Below are 20,288 nucleotides of genomic sequence, written 5' to 3' on the forward strand. Positions count from 1 at the left end.
GGCTTTTTTGCTCACGACGGGCACTCTATCTCTACCATGCCTCCAGTCCAGCATCTTACTGATTAATTGGAGATGGAGTATAATAGACTTTTCTTCCCAAGCTGGCTTCCAACTGTTATCTTCTGATATCAACCTCCTGGGAGACTCAGTGTTACAGTGCCCAGCTTTCAATTGCTATGTTTCAAAAACACTAACCCCTAAAAAATATTCAAGTTTGTTTGCTTTAAATGTTTTTTGACTGCTTTCAAAGTTTAATTTTCTTTTTAAATTTTACAGTTTCAAAGTCAAATCAACAAAACAGTTCATGAAGGAAATTCCAGTTTCTATTGTTCCCTCTTTTCTGTTCTCTGAACTGTAACCATTTAAAAAGCATTTGTCTTATCTTTCCTTTGAGGCTCTATCTTTTTAGTTCACTTTACAAGTGGTTCTATGTACCCGTGGCATACATGTATACACAAACACTTCCACCCTTAGATAAACAGACTTTTTTATGTACTGTTCTCTACTTGGTTTTCTTTTTCAATTTCCAGTGTATCCTGAGGTCACTCCAAAGCTGTGATAGAGATGATTTTTCACTTTTTATGGCTGAGGAATACTCCATTATGTGGCTGTTCCATGGTTCAGAAGATCTCTGGAGAGCTCTTTGAATCATTTCCAGTCTTTGGCTATTGTAAATATGGTATATTTTGGCCTTGCCTGTTTTCCTGTAGGGAACAAGAAGGCTGAACTGCCAGAAGGGACAGTGGAGAGGGTGACCCTCATCAGCACTCCAGGGATGGGAGTGGACTTCATTACCCGGGCAGGGGCCTTACTGGGGCAGGAAGATGCAGTGCTTAGCCTGGACCAAGTAGTCCCTGACTGCCAGCTGCTTCCCACCAAAGTACAAGCCAAAGATCATGAAATACCCAGTGAGAACCCTGAGAGTGGACTGAAGTTGTCAATAGCACCTGACCAGGTCTGCATCAGCCAGGAGACAGCACTGAGTACAAGACAAAAAGCGTTGTCTGGTGAGCCTGACCCTTGGACTCCAGAGGAGAACATGACGATGACTTCAGGGCCTAGCTCTCAGCCTTCAGAGTCCTCAAGCCTGGCCAGTGTAGCATCCAGTGATGGCGAAGCACTTCCATGGTAAGAGTTGCTCAACAATGCTGGGCTAAGAGAGGATTTAACTGCAGTTCTTCCACCTCCTCATGGCCAGAGGGCCAGTGTCACACATTGAGTGACTCCTGCATGCATAGCTAGGTTAGCTTCATGAGAAGAGCCTGAGTTTGGGAGCTTAGTACTGGTTCTCACCTGTTACCAACTAGAATTACCTTGGTTGATTTAAAAATTCACCCGATGCCCCAAGATTCTGATTTAGTTCATTTGGAAAATCTGGGAGACTCATCTCCACTTACTCACCAAAAAGCCAGAAGGAGAGCTGTGACTCAAGAGGTATAGTACTAGCCTTGAGCAAAAAAGCTAAGGTACAGCATTGTGTATCCCTGTGCACATGTGTACACACACAGACACACACACACACAACTACCAGATGGGATGCACAGAACACCTTCACCATGCCTGGCAATGGCCTAGCACTGTGCAGGCATCATCTCATTTTATCCTCACAATATACCCAGCAGATGGATGTGATCATTGTCCGATTTACTGATAAGAAGGTTTAGGTCAAAGTACCAGGGCTGCACAGCTAGGTGTTCATAGAGCTAGGATCCAAGTCTAAGATAATAGACGTCAGAATCTGTGTCCCTAACCACAGCATTTAATGCAGGCCAGCATTTAAATCTTCAAATCCATGGTAGGCAAAAAAAGGACAAAGCAAGTGGAGTCACTCCTGGATGATATTAGAACATCTGTGCCTGAAGTTCTGGAGGTAGATTTGGGGCAGCTTCCATGACATTTAGGACTTATTCTCTAGACTGTGCTCAGCAGACACTGTGGAAGAGTGGAGAGCCTGCTGACTTCCCAAGCCCTAGCACCATGGTCACTAGCCCAAGGCACATCTTCCCCCCTAGAGAAGCCCATGGAAGGACAATTGTTTCAGAGGTCTTTGCTTTCCCCTGTACTTGCCCTGACCTGTAATTGAAATCTCAGTGCCTGGCTCAGTGAGGTAATCTGTTTCTGTTTGTTTTGGTGATCCTTTCTTCTGGAAGGAAATGGGAGCTTCTCAGGAGACCTGACAAGCCTAAGAGAGGGGTTCCTGACAGGTAACCTTGGACCCAAGCCAGGCCTTTCAATGTGGAATTGGAGTTGGAGTAAACTATCTCTGAACCTGTTTGAGGCCCCCAAACATTCCAAGTGAGAATACAAGATTTCACTCTTCAGACCTGTACTGGATCTCAGCAAATGCTGAGGTACTGCTTAACTTTCATCTCCTACTATGTGAGTTTTTTTTTTTTTTTTTTTTTGCCAGTCCTGGGGCTTGGACTCAGGGCCTGAGCACTGTCCCTGGCTTCTTTCTGCTCAAGGCTAGCACTCTGCCACTTGAGCCACAGCGCCATTTCTGGCCGTTTTCTATATATGTAGTGCTGGAGAATCGAACTCAGGGCTTCATGTATATGAGGCAAGCACTCTTGCCACTAGGCCATATTCCCAGCCCTATGTATTTTTTGAGAAACTAGATTGAGAGTCAACTGTCAGCTCTGACTGTCCGGGGCTGTTTGTGTGAAAGATCCTGAGACCATGTCTCAATCTGGGGACATTTCATATTGTAGTTGATTGGCTGTACCTGTCATAGGTGTGCTAAAAGTAACTACAGTGCTAAAAGCAAGGCTCTGGGGTCATCTCATAACCCCATGAGAGGAGAATAGTGACTTCTCTGCTGGCCACCTGGGTTCTTGCACTAGCAACTAGCTTGCCATAGCTCCCCGTGTCCTAATGTCTATGATAAGGCCTGTTTTAGGTTTGGGTGGTTTGGCTTTGCTACTCTTGTCATTGTCAATCAAACTATACTTAGTCCCAAGGGACACAGTATTCAATTAATTTTTGTCTGTTTGTCTGTGGACAGGATACTGTCTCTAATGTACTACCAGATACTGTCCTCAGAAATCTAGCAGCTGGGAAAGAAGTTGAAGAAAGATGTAATGTGTGTGTGTGTGATGTTGTTGTTTGTTTGTTTTCTGCCAGTCTTGGGGCTTGAACTCAGAGCCTGAGTATTGTCCCTGGCTTCTTTTTGCTCAAGGTTAGCACTCTACCACTTGGGCCACAGTGCCACTTCTGGCTTTTTCTAAATATGTGGTGCTGAAGAATGGATCCCAGGGCTTCATGTATATGAGGCAAGCACTCTACCACTAGACCATATTTGCAGCCCTGCTGTTGTTTGTTTTTGTGCTGGTCCTGGGATTTGGGTGTTGTTCTTGAGCTTTTTTTTTTTTTTTTTTATCAAGGCTAGTGTTCTATCACTCAAACCACAGCTCCACTTGCTTTTTGGTAGCTAATTGGAAATCTCATGGACTTTCCTGTGCAGGCTGGCTTTGAACTGAGATCTTCAGATCTCAGCTTCCTGAGTAGCTAGGATTACAGGCATGAGCCACCAGCACTCAGCTCATTTTCTTTTTGTCAAATATAATTTTATTGGTATTGTTAAGGTGTTGTACAGAGGGGTTGCCATTTCGTAAGTCAGATAAAGAATACATTTCTTTTTTGAGCAAGTCACCCCTTCCTTTGCTTTCCCTCAGTTTCCTTGTCCCACCCTGACCTCAAGTTGCACAGTTCATTTTCCACATAGTGTATACTGAATACCATAAACACATTTGTTCTTACCCTCTCTCCCTATCTGCACCCTTTTTTGTCCTCCCCTCCTAAAAAGAAAAAAAAAAGCAAACCCAAACACCTCCACCACCACCAAAAACAACAACAACAACAAAAAATCCATGTTTCCATTTCTTGGAATTCATTTTGATAAATAGCTGCAGGGCCCTCGCTCCCTGGCGCGTCCTCTCCCATCCCGTGGGTAGAGTAGCTGGGGAGTGCCCTAGTGTGAGAAGCTATGGACGGTGTGTAGTCACGAATACGCCCACCCAGTCCCCTTACGTTTAAATAACGGATTCAGGATGCCAGGCACTTCGGGGATCACGTCGCACGAAAATCTGGTTTATTCAGTGAAAAACAGTCACATTTATAGCAGTAATGGCGGCAGGAAGGGGAGGGATTTGGAGTGTCTAGCTAGACACTAGCGATAGGTTGATATGAGCTGTCCATCCAAGAGTGGTTCATAGCCCCCATGGGCTAACATCACATCCCACAGGACTGCCCCCTGGGTGGGTCCGTCGCCATCTTGGCATACACGCTGTCTCAGGTGGGAGGTGGGGCTGGTTAGAGCCACCCTTTCCAGTTCCGGACCCAGGAAAAGGCAGGCAGCCCCTGCCAGGACCGCTTCTTAGGGCTGCAGGCAGTGCCCCACAAATAGCATTTTAAATATTCATAGGAATTACACATTTGGGTTCCTTCCCTATAGTAACCTTCTGTAGTCGGACTGTTTGTGTGTGAATGCCTATAATCCTGTTTAGGTTGTCATGTCCAGTTGTAGTTTAGATCTATTCTTCCACATGTGAGAGAAAACATGGCTTACCTCACTAACATGATTTGTTCTAGGTCCATCCATTTCCCTGAAAATGACTTATCTAATAGATAAGTAAAATTCCATTATGTGTACTATATTATTTTGATCCACTCATCAATTGTAGGGCATTTGCACTGTTTCTGTAACTTGGCTATTGTGAATAATGCAGCAATGAATGCAAGTGTCTATGATATTGAGGAACCTTCAAACTGCCTTCCAGACTGGTTTTTGTTTGTTTGTTTGTTTGTATTTGAGGGTGTGACAATACTGGGGCTTGAACTCAGGACTTTGTGCTCTTAGCTTTTTCATCCAAGGCTGAGTCTGGCCACTTGAACCACGGCTCCTCTTTTCCTGTTTTGCTGGTTAATTGGAGATAAGAGTCTCACAGGCTTCCTGCCTGGGCTGGCTTGGACCTACGATCCTCAGATCTTAGCCTCCTGAGTAGCTAGGATAACAGGGATGGGTCATTAACACTAGTTTTCAAAGGGATGTGACCTCCAGCTGGGGTCACAAATCCCAGTAGCACAAGTGTTGCCAGAAATAGACCTAGAGGAGGGTAGATAGACCCAGGTCTCCCACCTGCAGGCTGCCTTCTTCCTGGGGTACAACCAAGTTTCCAGGAACCATGGGAACATGTGGTCTCGCTCTCTGTCCATTAGAGGTTGTTTCAGGCTTTCCTTGAACCCTCTCCCAGTGGAATTCTGACTGCTGCTGGCCCATTTATTAATCAAGCCAGCCCTTTCTCTGGATCCTGTCTGGGCAGAGGTGGTCTTGGATCCAGAGGGGCAGGGGATGGAGCCTTCTGGTTCCCAACACACTAACTCTTACTATTGTAACAACCCTGAGGTCTCCATGTTATAGATAAAAACAGAGACCATTCAGGTCACTGTTAGAGAATGCCAGCAGTATAACTTTGAACCCAGGTTTGTTCTTACTTCAGAGTCCTTGCTTTTATCCTTAGGGCCATTTTTTTTTTCTCTCTGCCCAGGATTTCCATGCATGTGCAAGAGATGGATACATCCAGCAAGCTGCTTATTACACGTCGGGGCAGCCTCAGACCCACTCCCCCTTCAGGGGCTCCAGCAGCTGTTACTTCAGGTGAGAAGGATCTACCTGGGCCCAGGTGCTACCCTGAAGCCCCAGGGGATGAATCGGAAGAACAGGCCTCCAAAGGGACTGGAGAGTTTCCCCCATTGCATAAGACAGATGGTAATGGGGGAGCAAATGTGGAGGAAAAGCAAAGAGTTGGGTCTGAGCCTGCCATGGGGCCAAGCTTGGCCCAAAGGAAGAAGGAAGATGCTGCTGACGAGACCCCAGACCTGCAGCAGGACAAAGGTCCAGGAACAGGATCCCGTGAGACTGAAGACTGTGGAGCAAGGGACTCTGGGAGAGCCGAAGCTGGAGGAAAGATGTACCCAGGTGCTGAGGCTGGGGGCATGGTTCTGGGTAAGTGAAGCTGTTGCCAGCTTGACACATACTCTTTGGTGAATGGAATGGAAGGCTGTACCTTCCTGATGCTCTCAGGGTTAGATAATGTTGGTCTGTAGGAGTTTAAGACTGAAGAACAATACATCCTAGGGATGGAGACCAAGGCACAGAAAGGTAGAGGGTTGAAATCTGATCAGGGGTGCCGATTGAGATGAGGGAACCCATGTGGCCCTGTTGGGTTGATTTCTCATAGCTACCTGCCTGCCTGAGCATTGATGTTCCACTGAAATAGGAGGGTCCTGTTAAAAAGTAAAAACAGGGTGTGGTTATTCTCCAGCTCAGCAAAAAGGAAGAAAAGGGAAAGGAAAGGAAGATAAAAGAAAACCATAGTTGGTTTTATATAGCCACTGTCGGGGCTGGGAATATGGCCTAGTTGTAGAGTGCTACCCAAAAGCCAAGGGTAAGAGGACAGAAAGTAGTGCATCTACTTCTCACAGCACTCTTGCTGCTTTCTATTTTTCTAGTGAAAAGGTGACTAGGTTCTAATCCTGTCACTAGTTTGCTGTCTGACCTTGAACTAGTCACCTCTCTTCTCTGAGACTCAGTTTCCTCTTTTGCCAATGGATGGCTGCAACCCTTGTGAAAGGGTTGTAGGCAGGGCAAAAGGCTTGTCACCTGGTAATCCATGTGAAGCTGACTCTGTAATGGGGGGCTGCATGTAGAGAGCTCACAGATCCCTTGCTGTTTCCTGACAGATGACAGCCCAGCCCCACCTGCCCCTTTTGAGCACCGGGTGGTATGTGTCAAGGAGACCTCCGTCTCGGCAGGCTACACAGTGTGCCACCATGAAGTCTTGGGAGGGTAGGTGAGAGCTGGGAGTGGGAGCATCAGGACAGACCCATCAGGAGAATGTCTGAAGCCCTGCTGGGTGGCTCTCAGAAGCACACTGCCTGAGCCAAAGGCTGGCCTGGGATGTCCCACACACCATGGATGGAGAGAACCCCCAGGGAATCAGCTGTGGATATTCCTAGAGTGTAACCACCATGCGAGGGAGGGAAGGGCAGGAGAGCTAACATAAGAGGGCAGCTTGGCGTTCTCTAGGGCACAGGATAGTGTACAGAGTGTGGAGGTAGGGTTGGGGAGGGCAGACTAGCCTATATGGTAAGGGGAAAATGGTTTTCCTTAGACTTTACAGTAGACCATCACATAGTCCAGAAAATTTCTAGATTTCAGAAAAGCCCATATAATGTGAGAATGATGCTTAGGACATATTATGAGGTACAGTGTGGTCCGTGTGTGTGTGTGTGTGTGTGTGTGTGTGTGTGTGTGTGTGTGTGTAAGAGGAGGTAGGAGAACCACCATGCAAAGGTGAGCTTCCTGCTTTCTCAGCCTGCTGTGCCTCCCTGTGTCTCTGTAGGGGTCGGTTTGGCCAGGTCCACAGGTGCACTGAGAGGTCCACAGGCCTCCCACTGGCAGCCAAGATCATCAAAGTGAAGAGTGCCAAGGACCGGGTGAGATGCCTGCCCTGGGCCGGCCAAGCCCTTCATGCCAAACTCAGGACTCCTTCACTCCTCCACAGCTCCCCTCCCCACTGTCCTAGGCTGTTCCAGTCCCAAACCCCATGCTGAGTGGGGCCCTATTGCCTCTCCTGCCTCTTTTTCACTCTCACCCTTCACTCAGCAAGTTGCTTCATACTCTTCGGTCCACACCTTCATATCAGTGCATTGCAGAGTCCTGGAGTGGCCTGCTGAGGTGCTGGCATGACGTTGGTTGACAGGCCTTTACTTTTTTGGGCCTCAGGTCTTTATCTGTGAAATGAGTGGATTAAGCTAAGTCCTTACTGTTAAAATAGTATGGTTTGGATGGTGAATCCCTGCTGTGACAGAGGAACATTGAAGAAAGATTCTGTGTGTGTGTGTGTGTGTGTGTGTGTGTGTGTGTGTGTGTGTGTGTACACATGCGCATCTGCCTGTCTTGGAAGTGCAGCTGACTTCTCTTCCTGATGTGTTTGCTTGGAAACTGCTTTCTCCTCTGGTTCCACAAGGAGGTTGTGAAGAACGAGATCAGCATCATGAACCAGCTCAGCCACATGAACCTGATCCAGCTCTATGATGCCTTTGAGAGCAAGAACAACTTCACTCTCATCATGGAGTAGTGAGTGTCTCAGAGGTGGGGCAACAGCTATTTCTCAGGTTGGAATAAAGGCTGGGGCTACCAGTCTTTATTCTAAGAAAATTCTTTCTTTCTGCTTCACTCACTGAGGGTGAGAAAGAGTGAGAGACATCAATAGCCCTGCCATCACCTTTTCTCTGGCTTGACTGTTGAATGCCAAGTAGAAGAAAGAGGAAAAATCCGTTCTGCCACAGAGCTGTGGCCCTGAGTCTAATTGTACTGCAGATATTACAATGGTATAGCCTAAACAATTTTAATGAGTTTGAATGAGTTTTAACAGTTAGAAACTGGGAAATTTAGATAATAAAAATAGGAATATCTACATATCTGGCTTTTAAAAATATATAAAGGATCTAAGTGTGGTGTGTGTGTGTGTGTGTGTGTGTGTGTGTGTGTGTGTGTGTGTGTGTCCTGGAGTTTAACCACAGGACCTGGGCACTGTTCCTGAGCTTTTTTGCTCAAGGTTAGCTAGCACTCTACTACTAGAGCCACAGCTTCATTTTGACTTTTTCCTAGTTATTTGAAGATAAGAATCTCATGGACTTCTTCTTCTTTTTTTTTTTTTTTTTCCATGTTCTGGGGCTTGGACTCAGGGCTTGAGCACTGTCCCTAGCTTCTTTTTGCTCAAGGCTAGCACTCTGCCACTTGAGCCACAGTGCCACTTCTGGTCTTTTCTATATATGTGGTGCTGAGGAATTGAACCTAGGGCTTCATGTATATGAGGCAAGCACTCTTGCCACTAGCCCATATTCCCGGCCCTCATGGACTTTCTTGTCTGGGCTGTCTTCAAACTGTTATCCTCAGATATCAGCCACCTAAGTAGTTAGGAGTAGAGGCATGAGCCACAGCACCTGGCCTGGCCTTGCATTTCTGGCTGAAAATGGTATGTTGGAACTTACAGCAGATAGTCCAACCTGTCCACAAATCTCCACCATTCTCATCTAATGGTTGTCATGGCAGCCATGGATTGGATGTTCATGTTTGTATTTGTATTGCTGTTTTCCTTCTGGCAAGGCTAAGGAAAGCAAAACATTAGCTATGCCTGTCTTCATCAGAAGCAGAAAAATAAAAGAGTAAGAATCTGTCCCAGCCATCCCAGGGGACCACACAGATACAGTCATGAACAAGAGAAGAAGGTTTATAAGAAGGTTTATTAGTGGGTCCCTATCTCCCACTGAAGAGGGAGCAATATGGAGTCTGTACCTTATCCAAGTGGTAAACCTGGGACTAGAGAGGAGGCAGGTAGGTCTGGTGGAGAGTGGGAATGTCCAACTGTCCTGGTGGGAGCTCTAGGGCAAGGAGGCTGGGTGGAGTTGGGGGCTAGTAGGAGGGGCCGAAGACTTAAGGTGGGGGTAAGGATACAGTAAGGACTGTATGCTTACAAAAAAATGTGTCTGATGTGTGATATAATCTGCCCATTTAGGCTTCCTGTTACTTGGGTGCATGTGGTTGGCTTCTATACACAGATGATTTTACTATTCTAATTTAGAGTGTGAATTATCAGCATAGAAAATCATCCTGGGAATAGGCCAGAGCAAAAGTTCCAATGAAACACCAGTGATCCATAAGATATAATCAGCATTGGGTTAACTTAGACTGGCCTCCTTGGGCCCTGGTGGAAAGAATGGAGAAGTCCTAGGAGAGCTTTGCTCAGCTTGGTGCTTACTTCTCCCTTTTTATCTGGCAGTGTGGATGGAGGTGAACTTTTCGACCGGATCACAGATGAGAAGTACCACTTGACAGAACTGGATGTGGTCTTGTTCACCAAGCAGATCTGTGAGGGTGTACATTTTCTCCACCAACACTATATCCTGCATCTGGACCTCAAGGTAAATTCTTCCCTGGGATGTGGCAGGTGGTTCCTGAGCTTCTCAGGCTCACCATTGAGCTCTCTGTCAAGTCAGCTCTGACTTTCTATTTTCCAGCTCTGGAGTTGTGAGGCCAGTCTTGCCACCTTTCTTAGCTTCCACTCTCCCATCTGCAAGATGTGGGTAATTGTGCCTTAATTTGAAGAGTTATTTGAAGATTAACTGGTGTAATGACCTTTCTTTTCTTTAAAAATAGTTTTAAGATTGGTCTTTTAAAAGTCCAAAATGGCCAGCAAGTGCTGGTGGCTCAAGCCTGTAATCCTAGCTATTCAGGAGGCTGAGACTGCAGTTTGAAACCAGCCTGGGTAGGAAAGTCCATGAGACTCTTATCGCTAATTAATCATTGAAAACCTGGAAGTGGAGCACCGGCCTAAACATAAAAGCTCAGCAAAATTGCGTAGGTCCTGAGTTCAAGTCCCAGGACTGGCACTCCTCCCCGCTCAAAAAAAAAAAAAGTTCAAAGGGAATATATGCTTATGGTGGTAAATATAAACAACATAAAAGTATATAAAATACACAGTGGAAATTCTTCCCCCCCAGACTTCATCAAGCACAGTCTCTATGAGCAACTTGATGCCACCAACTCTCTCTCTCTCTCTCTCTCTCATGCACACATACACACACACACACAAATATATATAATGAATGTTTTGTTTTTTAATTAGGTTATATTAGTTTTTGTGGGAAGTGGGGACTAAAGTCTATCAACAAATAAGAGTGGGAGAAGCAAGCCTCCTTTGTTCTTAACCTGGCTAAATGAACTTCTCTTTCTAGCCAGAGAACATACTATGTGTAAATCAGACTGGACACCAAATTAAGATCATTGACTTTGGTCTGGCCAGAAGGTAAGGGGGGTTCTGACGTTTTGACAAAACTCCAAAAGACTCTAGCTCAAGAGAGCTAGTTAATTGGTGAGTTCTCCAGTTTGGGAATGGATGTGAACATTTGGATGCTGGTGGCTTTTGACTTGCAGATAGACCTTGTTCCCACTGTAGGAAGTGGCTTTGTGCTATGCACTTACAGGGTTGTGGGATTAATGGTCCTTTGAGCCAGCTGAGGGAAGAGGAAGTGATGGTCAAAGAGGGCTCAGGATCTTGTGCTATAAAGTTGAGTTCTTTCTCTCTCTTTCTCTTTCTCTCTCTCTCTCTTTCTCTCTCTCTCTCTGTATGTGTGTATGTATGTATATAAAGGGTTGCAGCCTGTCTTTGAACTATAGATCTTTCTGCTCCCATCTCCTGAGTGTTGGATTATAGGTATACAACAACACCATGCCTGACTAAATTTTAAAATGATTCAAAAGACTTAAAGCCTAGTACAGTTGGTTTTACAGCACAGTCCTATTCAGTCATTTGTGTGCTGAATCCTGAGCCTCTTCAGGATTTTGGCCATGCCAGACATACCTGGTTCTCAACAATGTTGCAGGTTTCTTGGCATTAGGAGGGTGCCTCCCATCCTCCAAGTTTCCTTCCATCCATCCTTCAAGTTTCCACAATTCATACTTCAGTCTATAGAGATATTAACTAAGATTTATTTATAATTGTACCATAGTTATGGTTTTGTCTAGAACTTGGTTTCCGCCAAGAGTGACTTTTTTTTTCTGGGAACCACACATTTTCTGGGTAGGTCTTCATAGTGTAGCTGAGTCCTCAATTTTTCCTAAAGTTTTTTTTTTTTTTGCATGTGCTTTATATGTAGTTGAGGCTGGCTTGGAACAGATTATTCTGCCTCAGCTTCTCAAGTGCTGGAATTCCAGGTGTGAGCTGCCATACCTAATTTTTCTGTCATTTGATGTCTGTTTCTCCCAAAGAAGTGGTCTTTGTTATGAGCCTTAGGGTGTTCTCCACTTCATGCACAAGTTGGGGATAGTAGAGCTCTGACCTGTGGAAGCAGAGCTGCTGACGTGAGACTAGTTTTTGGTTGTCTATATCTGCCACATGCCATTCTAAGCCACAATGTCCGCTCTTGAATAACTTCTCCTCTGTTGAAGTGACAAATGTTCCCTATAGCAGAGTAAGAGATGGGTCTTCACTGTCCCACATGAAGCAAAAGGAAATTTGTATCATCTCCAACACAGTATGGGTGTTCCCATACACAGTGGCTTCTATTTTCTTTCTCCCAACCCAAATGCCTAAAAATTACATTCAATCCACAACATAAAAAAGTTGTTTTATATTTTCCTCAAATAGTGTCTTTTAATATTGAGATTAATGCTACACACCTGCATGTCTTACATACCTGAACAGTGTTTCGCAGTGTTTTCACCATTGCTACCTGTCCCTGCATTGGGCACCTTTTTTGGTTTTTCCTCCTAGCCTTTTGGTCTCTCGACTCCATGAAATTTAATGCCACAGTTGCATTGTCTGTGCATTTGTAGCATTGTCCTTTGGAAAGCTATAAACCATCATAATCGCTAAGTTATTTTTGCCTCCCCAAGCTAGTTTCCCTCCCCTATGGGACAGTGTTGTTTTCACTGAGAATGTATATAATGGAATGTACATTATATTCACAAATGCTAGATTAACAATTGACACATGAGTCTTTACAGTAGTACACTAGGAATTCAGAGTAAAAAGTAATCTGGGCTGGGTGCTTGTGGCTCATGCCTGTCTATAATCCTCCTAGCTACTCAGAAGGCTGAGATCTGAAGAGCACAATTTGAAGCAACCCTGGGTAGGAGAAGTCTGTGAGACTCCTTAACCAGCAAAGAGCCAGAAGTGGAATTGTGTCTCATGTGTAGAGCACCAACCTTGAGCAGAAAAGCTGAAGAGCAGTTCCCAGGTCCTAAGATCAAGCCCCAGGACTGGCAAAAAAAAAAAAAAAAAAAAAGCAATTACTGCTAAGTGCTGGTGGCTTACTCCTATAATCCTGTCTATTCAGGAGGCTGACATATAAGGATTATGTTTCAAAGCCATCTTGGGCAGGAAAGTTCATGAGCCTCTACTACCAAAAAAGCCAGACGTGGAGCTGTAACTCAAGTGGTACAACACTGACTGGCCTTGAGCAAAAAAGCTCATAAATAGTGCCCCAGGGGTGGCAAACAAAAAAATCCAAGAGGCAAAAAAATGCAGTTGCTTATCTAGGTGTCAAGTGGTACCACATTGTGGGTTTGGTTTTTGTTTTTGTTTTCAGAGGTACTGGGGTTTGGACTCGGGGCCTCAAGCTTACTCAAGATGGCACTCAAACCACAGAACCATGCCTCCAACCTGACTTTTTGCTAGTTAATTTGGAGATGGAGTTGAGCAAATTTTTCTCCTGGGACTGGTTTTGAACCTTGATCCTATGGATTTTAGCCTTTGGGTATCTAGGACAAGTATGAAGCGCTGGGCACAGTATGAGTTTTGAACGCAGTTCCCTAATGATCAGTGATGATCAACATCTTTTCCTCTTTTGCTGACTTTGTCATTCCTCCAGCCACATTGTACATGCAACTGAACAGTAGCTACCCAGTAGCTTTTTGTTTGTATTTGTTCCTATGGGTTCATAGCAAGTAAGATATATTGGTAAGCTAGGGGCATGGTTCAACAGTAGAACACCAGCCTAGGAAGCAAGAAACCTTGGATTCAAATTTTCATACTTCTCCCAGCCCCACCTCCAAAAGAACTAATAAAACCTATTAAAAGAAACAAAGCTGAGCATTAATGACACACGCCTGTAATCCCTGCTACTCAGGAGAGACTGAGAGCTGAGGAGCACACTTTTAAGCTAGCACAGGCAGAAAAGTCTACGAGATTCTAATTTGCAATTAACCAACCAGCAAAAAGGTAGAAGTAGAGGTGTGGCTCAAGTGGTAGAAAATGGCAGGCCTGAAAAAGTTAAGGAAGAGTGTGAGAAACTGAGTTTAGATCCCAGAACATTATGTATGTACAGACACACACACACACACACACACACACACACACACACACACACGAGTGATATTAGTGTGCTGTCCTCTTCAGTCATGCATGTGTGGAGAGCTGTGGTTTTTGGATCTCACTAGGAAAACCTGAAGTTTTGGGCTTACAGGTTTGATTATTCCCAGGAGATGACATGTGACAAGTGGATGTGAGGCCCAGGCATGTCTGACAGGAAAGGTGGGGACTGTCCCTTCCTACCAGGCTTTTAGTCCCACATCCAGATTTATTTATTTTTTTGCTGGTCCTGGGGGCTTGAACTCAGGGCCTAGGTGCGGTCCTTGAGCTTCTTTTGCTCAAGGTTAGTGTACTACCACTTAAGCCATTGCACCACTTCCAGCTTTTTCTGAGTAGTTAATGGGAGATTAGAGCCTCACAGCCTTTCCTGCCTGGGCTGGCTTTGAACCAGGATCCTCAGATCTCAGCCTCCTGAGTTATTATTGTTAATATTAAGGTGTTATACAGAGAGATTACCATTTTGTAAGTCTGGTAATGAATACATTTCTTTTTTTGGACAATGTCACCCTTCCTTTGCTTTCCTCTGGTTTCTCCCAGACTTTTTTGTGTGCCTGTTGTGGGTCTTGAACTTAGGGCCTAAGCACTGTGCCTTAGCTTTTTTGCTCAAGGCTGGCACTCTACCACTTCAGCCACTTCAGCCACTTCAGCTTTTTGAGTGTCTAATTGAAGATAAATGTCTCATAGACTTTCTTGCTTGGTTTGGCTTTGAACTGTAATTTTCAGATCTCAGCCTCCTGAGTAGCTAGGACTATATAGGCGTGAGCCACTATTGTCTGTCTTCCCATACCTCCAACTTGTCTAGGTCTTGCTTCCATGATACTCTCCATTCCCTCCTCCCCAGGTACAAGCCTCGGGAAAAGCTGAAGGTGAATTTTGGCACTCCTGAGTTCCTGGCCCCAGAAGTCGTCAACTATGAGTTTGTCTCATTCCCCACAGACATGTGGAGTGTGGGCGTCATCACCTATATTCTGTGAGTCCCAGGGGCTTGGTACTGAGGTGGGCTGGGACTCTCTTTACTTTGGCAGCCTTAGAAGCAGCAGAAACTTGAACACATCTCCCAGGAACACAAAGATCAGTGTAGAGAGATGTGAAGGAAAGGCTTTCTGCTACAGGTGTGTAACTGAGACAACTATCTATCATATTTACAGAGGGATCCTACTCCTAAAGTATCACTTTAGGATCACTAATAGGCTAATGTTGAGCAAATGTTTAGTTATATATGTTGATATTCCTCAGAGTAAAGGTGTAAATACTTTGTTTCATGGTGAAGCTCTTTTTAGGTTTCAGGAGCATATATATAGCTAAGTCACAGACTGAGCTACTGAGTTTTTTTTGATAATCACATATAAAATAGCTTAAATTAACAAATATTTTTATGGCCCAGAAGTAAGGGACACCTGTGAACGTCAAGAGTTTATTTCTACTGGAGGACTGGGATTCCATTGTGAAATACCTCTCAGACTTATTTTTATGAGGGGCAATGAGCTCAATATTCCCACTTCTTTCTCTCTCTCTCTCTCTCTCTCTCTCTCTCTCTCTCTCTCTCTCTCTCTCTCTCTCTCTCTCTCTCTCTCTCTTCTCTCCCTCTCTCTTTTGCTGGTCCTGGGGCTTGAACTCTGGGCTTAGGTGCTGCCCCTGAGCTTTTGTTCCCAAGGCTAATAGCCCTACTTCTGGCTTTTTTTTTTTTTCCAGTCCTGGGGCTTGAACTCAGGCCCTGAGCACTGTCCCTGAAACTTTTTTTGTTCAAGGCTAGCACTCTACAACTTGAGCCACAGTACCACTTCTGGCCTTTTCTGTGTATATGATACTGAGGAATCAAACCCAGGGCTTCATGCATGCTAGGAAAGCACTCTACCACTAAGCCACATTCCCAGCCCCCCCTACTTTTTTTTTTTTTTTGGTTGTTGTTGTTGGTTTTGTTTTTTGCCAGTCCTGGGGCTTGAATTCAGGATCTGAGCACTGTCCCTGTCTTCTTTTTTGCTCAAGGCTAGCACTCTGCCACTTGAGCCACAGCGCCACTTCTGGCCTTTTCTATATATGTGGTGCTGAGGAATCGAACCCAGAGCTTCATGTATATGAGGCGAGCACTTTACCATTAGGCCATATTCCCAGCCCCCCCTCCTTTTTTGTTTTTTTTTTTTTTGGTAGTTTAGTGGAGATAGGAGTCTCATGGACTTTCCTGTCTGGATTGGCTTTGAACCACAATCCTCAGATCTCAGCCTCCCAAGTAGCTAGGATTATATGTGTGAGCCACCAGTACCCAACTCACACTCTTTTTTTTTTTTTTTTTTTGCCAGTCCTGGGGCTTGGACTCAGGGCCTGAGCACTGTCCCTGGCTTCTTTTTGCTCAAGGCTAGCACTCTGCCACTTGAGCCACAGCGCCACTTCTGGCCATTTTCTGTATATGTGGTGCTGGGGAATCGAACCCAGGGCCTCATGTATATGAGGCAGGCACTCTTGTCACTAGGCCATAACCCCAGCCCCCAACTCACACTCTTATTAATTAAATTTTATGTGTTTATCCCAGGTGTGTGTTGCGTGGGTGACAATATTTTCCAGGTGCTTTCGGTGAATAAAGCAAACTTTAATCATAGAGAAAGCTGTCCAGCAAAGAAATTGAGGTAGTTGGGTATGAGGGTAGAGTGTATCAAAGGGTTATGCTGAGGGGATGGGTGAGCCAGACACCCTATAGCATGTAACCTGTTACTTCTTATCCTAGCTTCCCTGTTTTCTTCATGGATGTGTGTGTATGTGTGTGTATGTGCACATGTGTGCACACACATGAAGGTATTTGGAGATTGAACTCAGGGCCTTGTACTCTTGGCCTTTTTTGTTCAAGGCTGATGCTCTACCACTTGAGCCACACCTTTACTTTGTTGTTGTTGGTTAATTGGAAGTAAGCATTTCAAGGCCTTTTTGTCTCCCTGGCTGGCTTCAGTCCTCAGATCTCAGACTCTTGAATAGCTAGGTTAACAGACATTAGCCACTAGCATCTAGACCTGTTTTTCTTCTCTCACTGATTGTGAACTTGCCTTGAGTATTTTCTTAGAAGCCCACATACTATTTTATTTCTTGCCTTATTTTTCTTGTATAATGGCCACCCTATCTGCTATGCCAGATTGGGGAAGCTTTGACCCATGTCCAGCCAGTAAATCCAATTTCCCTTTGCTGACTAATTGAATCTAGTTGTCTCTGAGATAACCAATAAAATAAAATATTTTAAAATTGTGGTTCCACTGCTTCTTTTTTGAACCGTCATGGTTCTGGGTAGATAGGCCTGCGCCTTGTGTTTCCTGTCTGATCTGTGAAAGGATATTGGCTAAAATGGCTTCTAGGTATTGATGGTCCTTCCTCTCCTTTGTAGGCTCAGTGGTTTGTCCCCATTTCTAGGGGACACAGACACAGAGACCATGAATTTCATTGTGAACTGCAGCTGGGATTTTGACGTGGACACCTTTGAAGGGTTGTCAGAGGAGGCCAAAGACTTTGTTTCACGATTGTTGGTCAAGGAGAAAAGGTACCTTTATTGTTTGTCTCTCATGAGCTGTTCTAATGGGATTTTGACCAGGCTGGCTTCAAACTGTGACCCTAAGATCTCAGTCCCTGAATAGTTAGGATTACAGGCAAGAGCCACCAGTGCCTGGTTTTGGAAACAAATGTCTTTCAAGCATCCTGTTCTTTAGCTTCTTTTAAAAAAAATCTTAGTTTAAAATTTTTATCGTTATTATAAAGGTTATGTACAAGGGGGTTACAGTTACATAAGCCAGATAATGAGTAGTACATTTCTTTTTGATCAGTGTCACCCCTTCCCTCCCTCCTTCCCAGTTCTTCCCTTCTGTTCTTACCTACAAGTTGTATAGTTCATTTTCAACATAATATCTAGGGAGTACCATAGCTGCATTTGTTCACCTGTTGTCCCTCCATTCCTGTGCCCCTGTACCCTCTCAAAGTATCACTATTAAAGTAGTTGTACAAGGAGGTAACAATTCCATAAGTCAAGTTATGAGTACAGTGCATCATGGTCAGTGTCACCCCTTCCATTGTTCTCCCTTGTTTCCCTCGCTCCCATTCCTACCCTCATCTTTTGCTTCTTAAGAGCAATCTTAAGAGGGGCACTGGTGGCTCATACTTTTAATTCTAGCTACACAGGAGGCAGACATCTGAGGATCACAATTTGAAGCCAGCTGGGGGAGACTCTTCTCTTCAATTAACCAGCAAAAAGGCCTAGTGGTAGAGCGCTTGCCTCGTATCAGCACCACATATATACAAAAAGTCAGGAGGGGTGCTGTGGCTCAAGTGGTAGAGTGCTAGCCTTGAGCAAAAAGAAGCCAGGGACAGTGCTCAGGCCCTGAGTTCAAGCCCCCAGGACTGACAAAAAAAAAGGCAGAAGTGGAAGTGGGGCTCATATGTACAGTACCAATTTAAGAGTAAAACAGTCAAGAAAAGCTGGATGCTAGTGGCTCATGCCTGAAATTCTACTCAGGTGGCTGAGATCTGAGGATTATGGTTTAAAGCCAACCCAGGCAGGAAAGTCCATGAGATTCTTATCTCCAATTAACCACCAGAAAACTGGAAGTAGAGCTGTGACTTCAAGTGGTAGAACACTAGCCACAAGCGAAAGAGCTCAGGACAAGGCCCAGGCCCTAAGTTCAAACCTCATGACTGACAAGAAAATAAAAAAAATTAAATTATTTTTAAAAATGCTAAGGGACAGCTCCCTGGTCCTGAGTTCAAGCCCCAGGACTGGAGGAGGGAGGGAGGGAGAGGGACAGGGAGAGGGAGAGGGAGAGGGAGAGGGAGAGGGAGAGGGAGAGGGAAGAGGAGGAGGAGGAGGGGGAGGAGGAGGAAGAGGAGGAGGAAGAGGGAGGGAGGGAGATCCTCAGGGAAGCTGGAGTTTCTGCCTTATTAAGCTTAGTTTCCAGACCCCCACAAAGACCACCAGAGACCCACACCAATGCAAATGCAGAAGGAGTCTTTATTGCAAGCTCGAGCTCAGTTCTCCACGCACCTTGTAACCGGTGATGCTAGGAGGCCCTGAACATTGATTCAGCTCAGGTTTTATAGCATTAAACAAAACAACTTTAAGGAAATGTTACAGGATTGGTTAGCATTTAAGTCAAGCTAACTCGGGCATACATGATTGGCGGATTATATTTAACGAATATAAAAGCGGTAAGGGGTTACTCAGTACTCATATTTTGCTGATGACTAAGGACAGGAAGTTTAGACAAGTCCTTTTGTTGTGTAGCATGAATCTTAACGATCAATCTATTCCACTGACTCAGGCTTCCTTCCCAATGGAATGGTGTTGTATTGCTAGAAAAAACAAACTTAAAAGTTTCAACTGCTGTTTGATTTCATTCACAGCTGCAGAATGAGTGCCACACAGTGCCTGAAACATGAGTGGTTGAATAATTTGCCTGCCAAAGCCTCAAAATTCAATGTTTGTCTCAAATCCCAACTATTGTTGCAGAAATACATGGCCCAGAGAAAATGGAAGGTATTTTGTTTTTCTTTCAGCAAAGACAGAATTGGAGCTAAGATTTGCTTATTCTCTCGTGTGAAAAGAGCAAAGTAACTTATTATCTTAACTCACCCATATTCCAAACATGCCCTTTCTGGTTATGTGACTATTGTATTACAATCATTTCAGGTACTTGTTATCTACTTTATCAGTTTTAAACAAACTGTGGATAGCCACTCAAAGCACCAGTTTCTTTTTAAAGTACTTGGTCTAAAACATGCCTTTCTTTTTATCTTGTCTTTTCTCAAGAAACATTTCTACGTGGTGACAGCTGCCAGCAGGTTAAAGAAATTTCCAGCTTGTTCTTAATCTTCTTCTCGGCTACTACAGTGACTGAAATTATTGAGGCCAGTGGCGATGTAAAGAGATGACTAACAAATTGAAATAATCTGGCCTTTATTATGATTGACTCCTCTTATTTTATAAAGAAAACAAAACAATAATCTTCCCTCCTCCAGTTATGTTGTCTTTGTTATGCATGAAAAGTGGTTATAAAAGAGCTCTTTCTGCTTTGGAAGATTGCTAAATTTGTAATGCTGTGTTTTCTTTTCAAGTATCTCTGATTGGTAATAATTGTAGTCACGGTTAAGGTCATTAGAAAATATTCCATTTTCAAATGTCAAACTCAAGTTCTAAGCTGTTATACTATTCAGTAATAGTAAAGAATTGCTAGCATTTTGATTTACCTAGGGCTGAATAAATCTTTTCCCACCCTGCCCTAGTGTCCAACTACAGGGATTTAGGACAGTGATTCTCAAAGTAGTTTTCACTATGTTCCCTTTAAAAATCACCATCAGGGGCTGGGAATATGGCTTAGTGGTAGAGTG

The 20,288-nt window shown here is 44.5% G+C and overlaps 1 protein-coding gene across 1 annotated transcript in view; it reads left to right on the top strand.

Moving 5' to 3' along the window:
• Nucleotides 1–20,046, top strand: part of Mylk3 (myosin light chain kinase 3) — a 41,494-nt gene extending 21,448 nt beyond the window's left edge. Inside the window, exons 3-13 of the mRNA XM_048355683.1 lie at nt 711–1,128; nt 5,547–6,004; nt 6,742–6,847; nt 7,404–7,497; nt 8,031–8,140; nt 9,846–9,987; nt 10,801–10,871; nt 14,779–14,907; nt 17,302–17,454; nt 19,305–19,437; nt 19,711–20,046. Coding sequence (XP_048211640.1) covers nt 711–1,128; nt 5,547–6,004; nt 6,742–6,847; nt 7,404–7,497; nt 8,031–8,140; nt 9,846–9,987; nt 10,801–10,871; nt 14,779–14,907; nt 17,302–17,454; nt 19,305–19,437; nt 19,711–19,770 — 1,874 coding nt within the window. The 3' untranslated portion in view covers nt 19,771–20,046. The remainder of the gene's footprint in view (nt 1–710; nt 1,129–5,546; nt 6,005–6,741; nt 6,848–7,403; nt 7,498–8,030; nt 8,141–9,845; nt 9,988–10,800; nt 10,872–14,778; nt 14,908–17,301; nt 17,455–19,304; nt 19,438–19,710) is intronic.
• The last annotated feature ends 242 nt before the right edge of the window (nt 20,047–20,288 follow it).

The sequence above is a fragment of the Perognathus longimembris genome, chromosome 10 (assembly GCF_023159225.1).
Source record: "Perognathus longimembris pacificus isolate PPM17 chromosome 10, ASM2315922v1, whole genome shotgun sequence".
NCBI classification, from domain to species: Eukaryota; Metazoa; Chordata; class Mammalia; order Rodentia; family Heteromyidae; genus Perognathus; species Perognathus longimembris.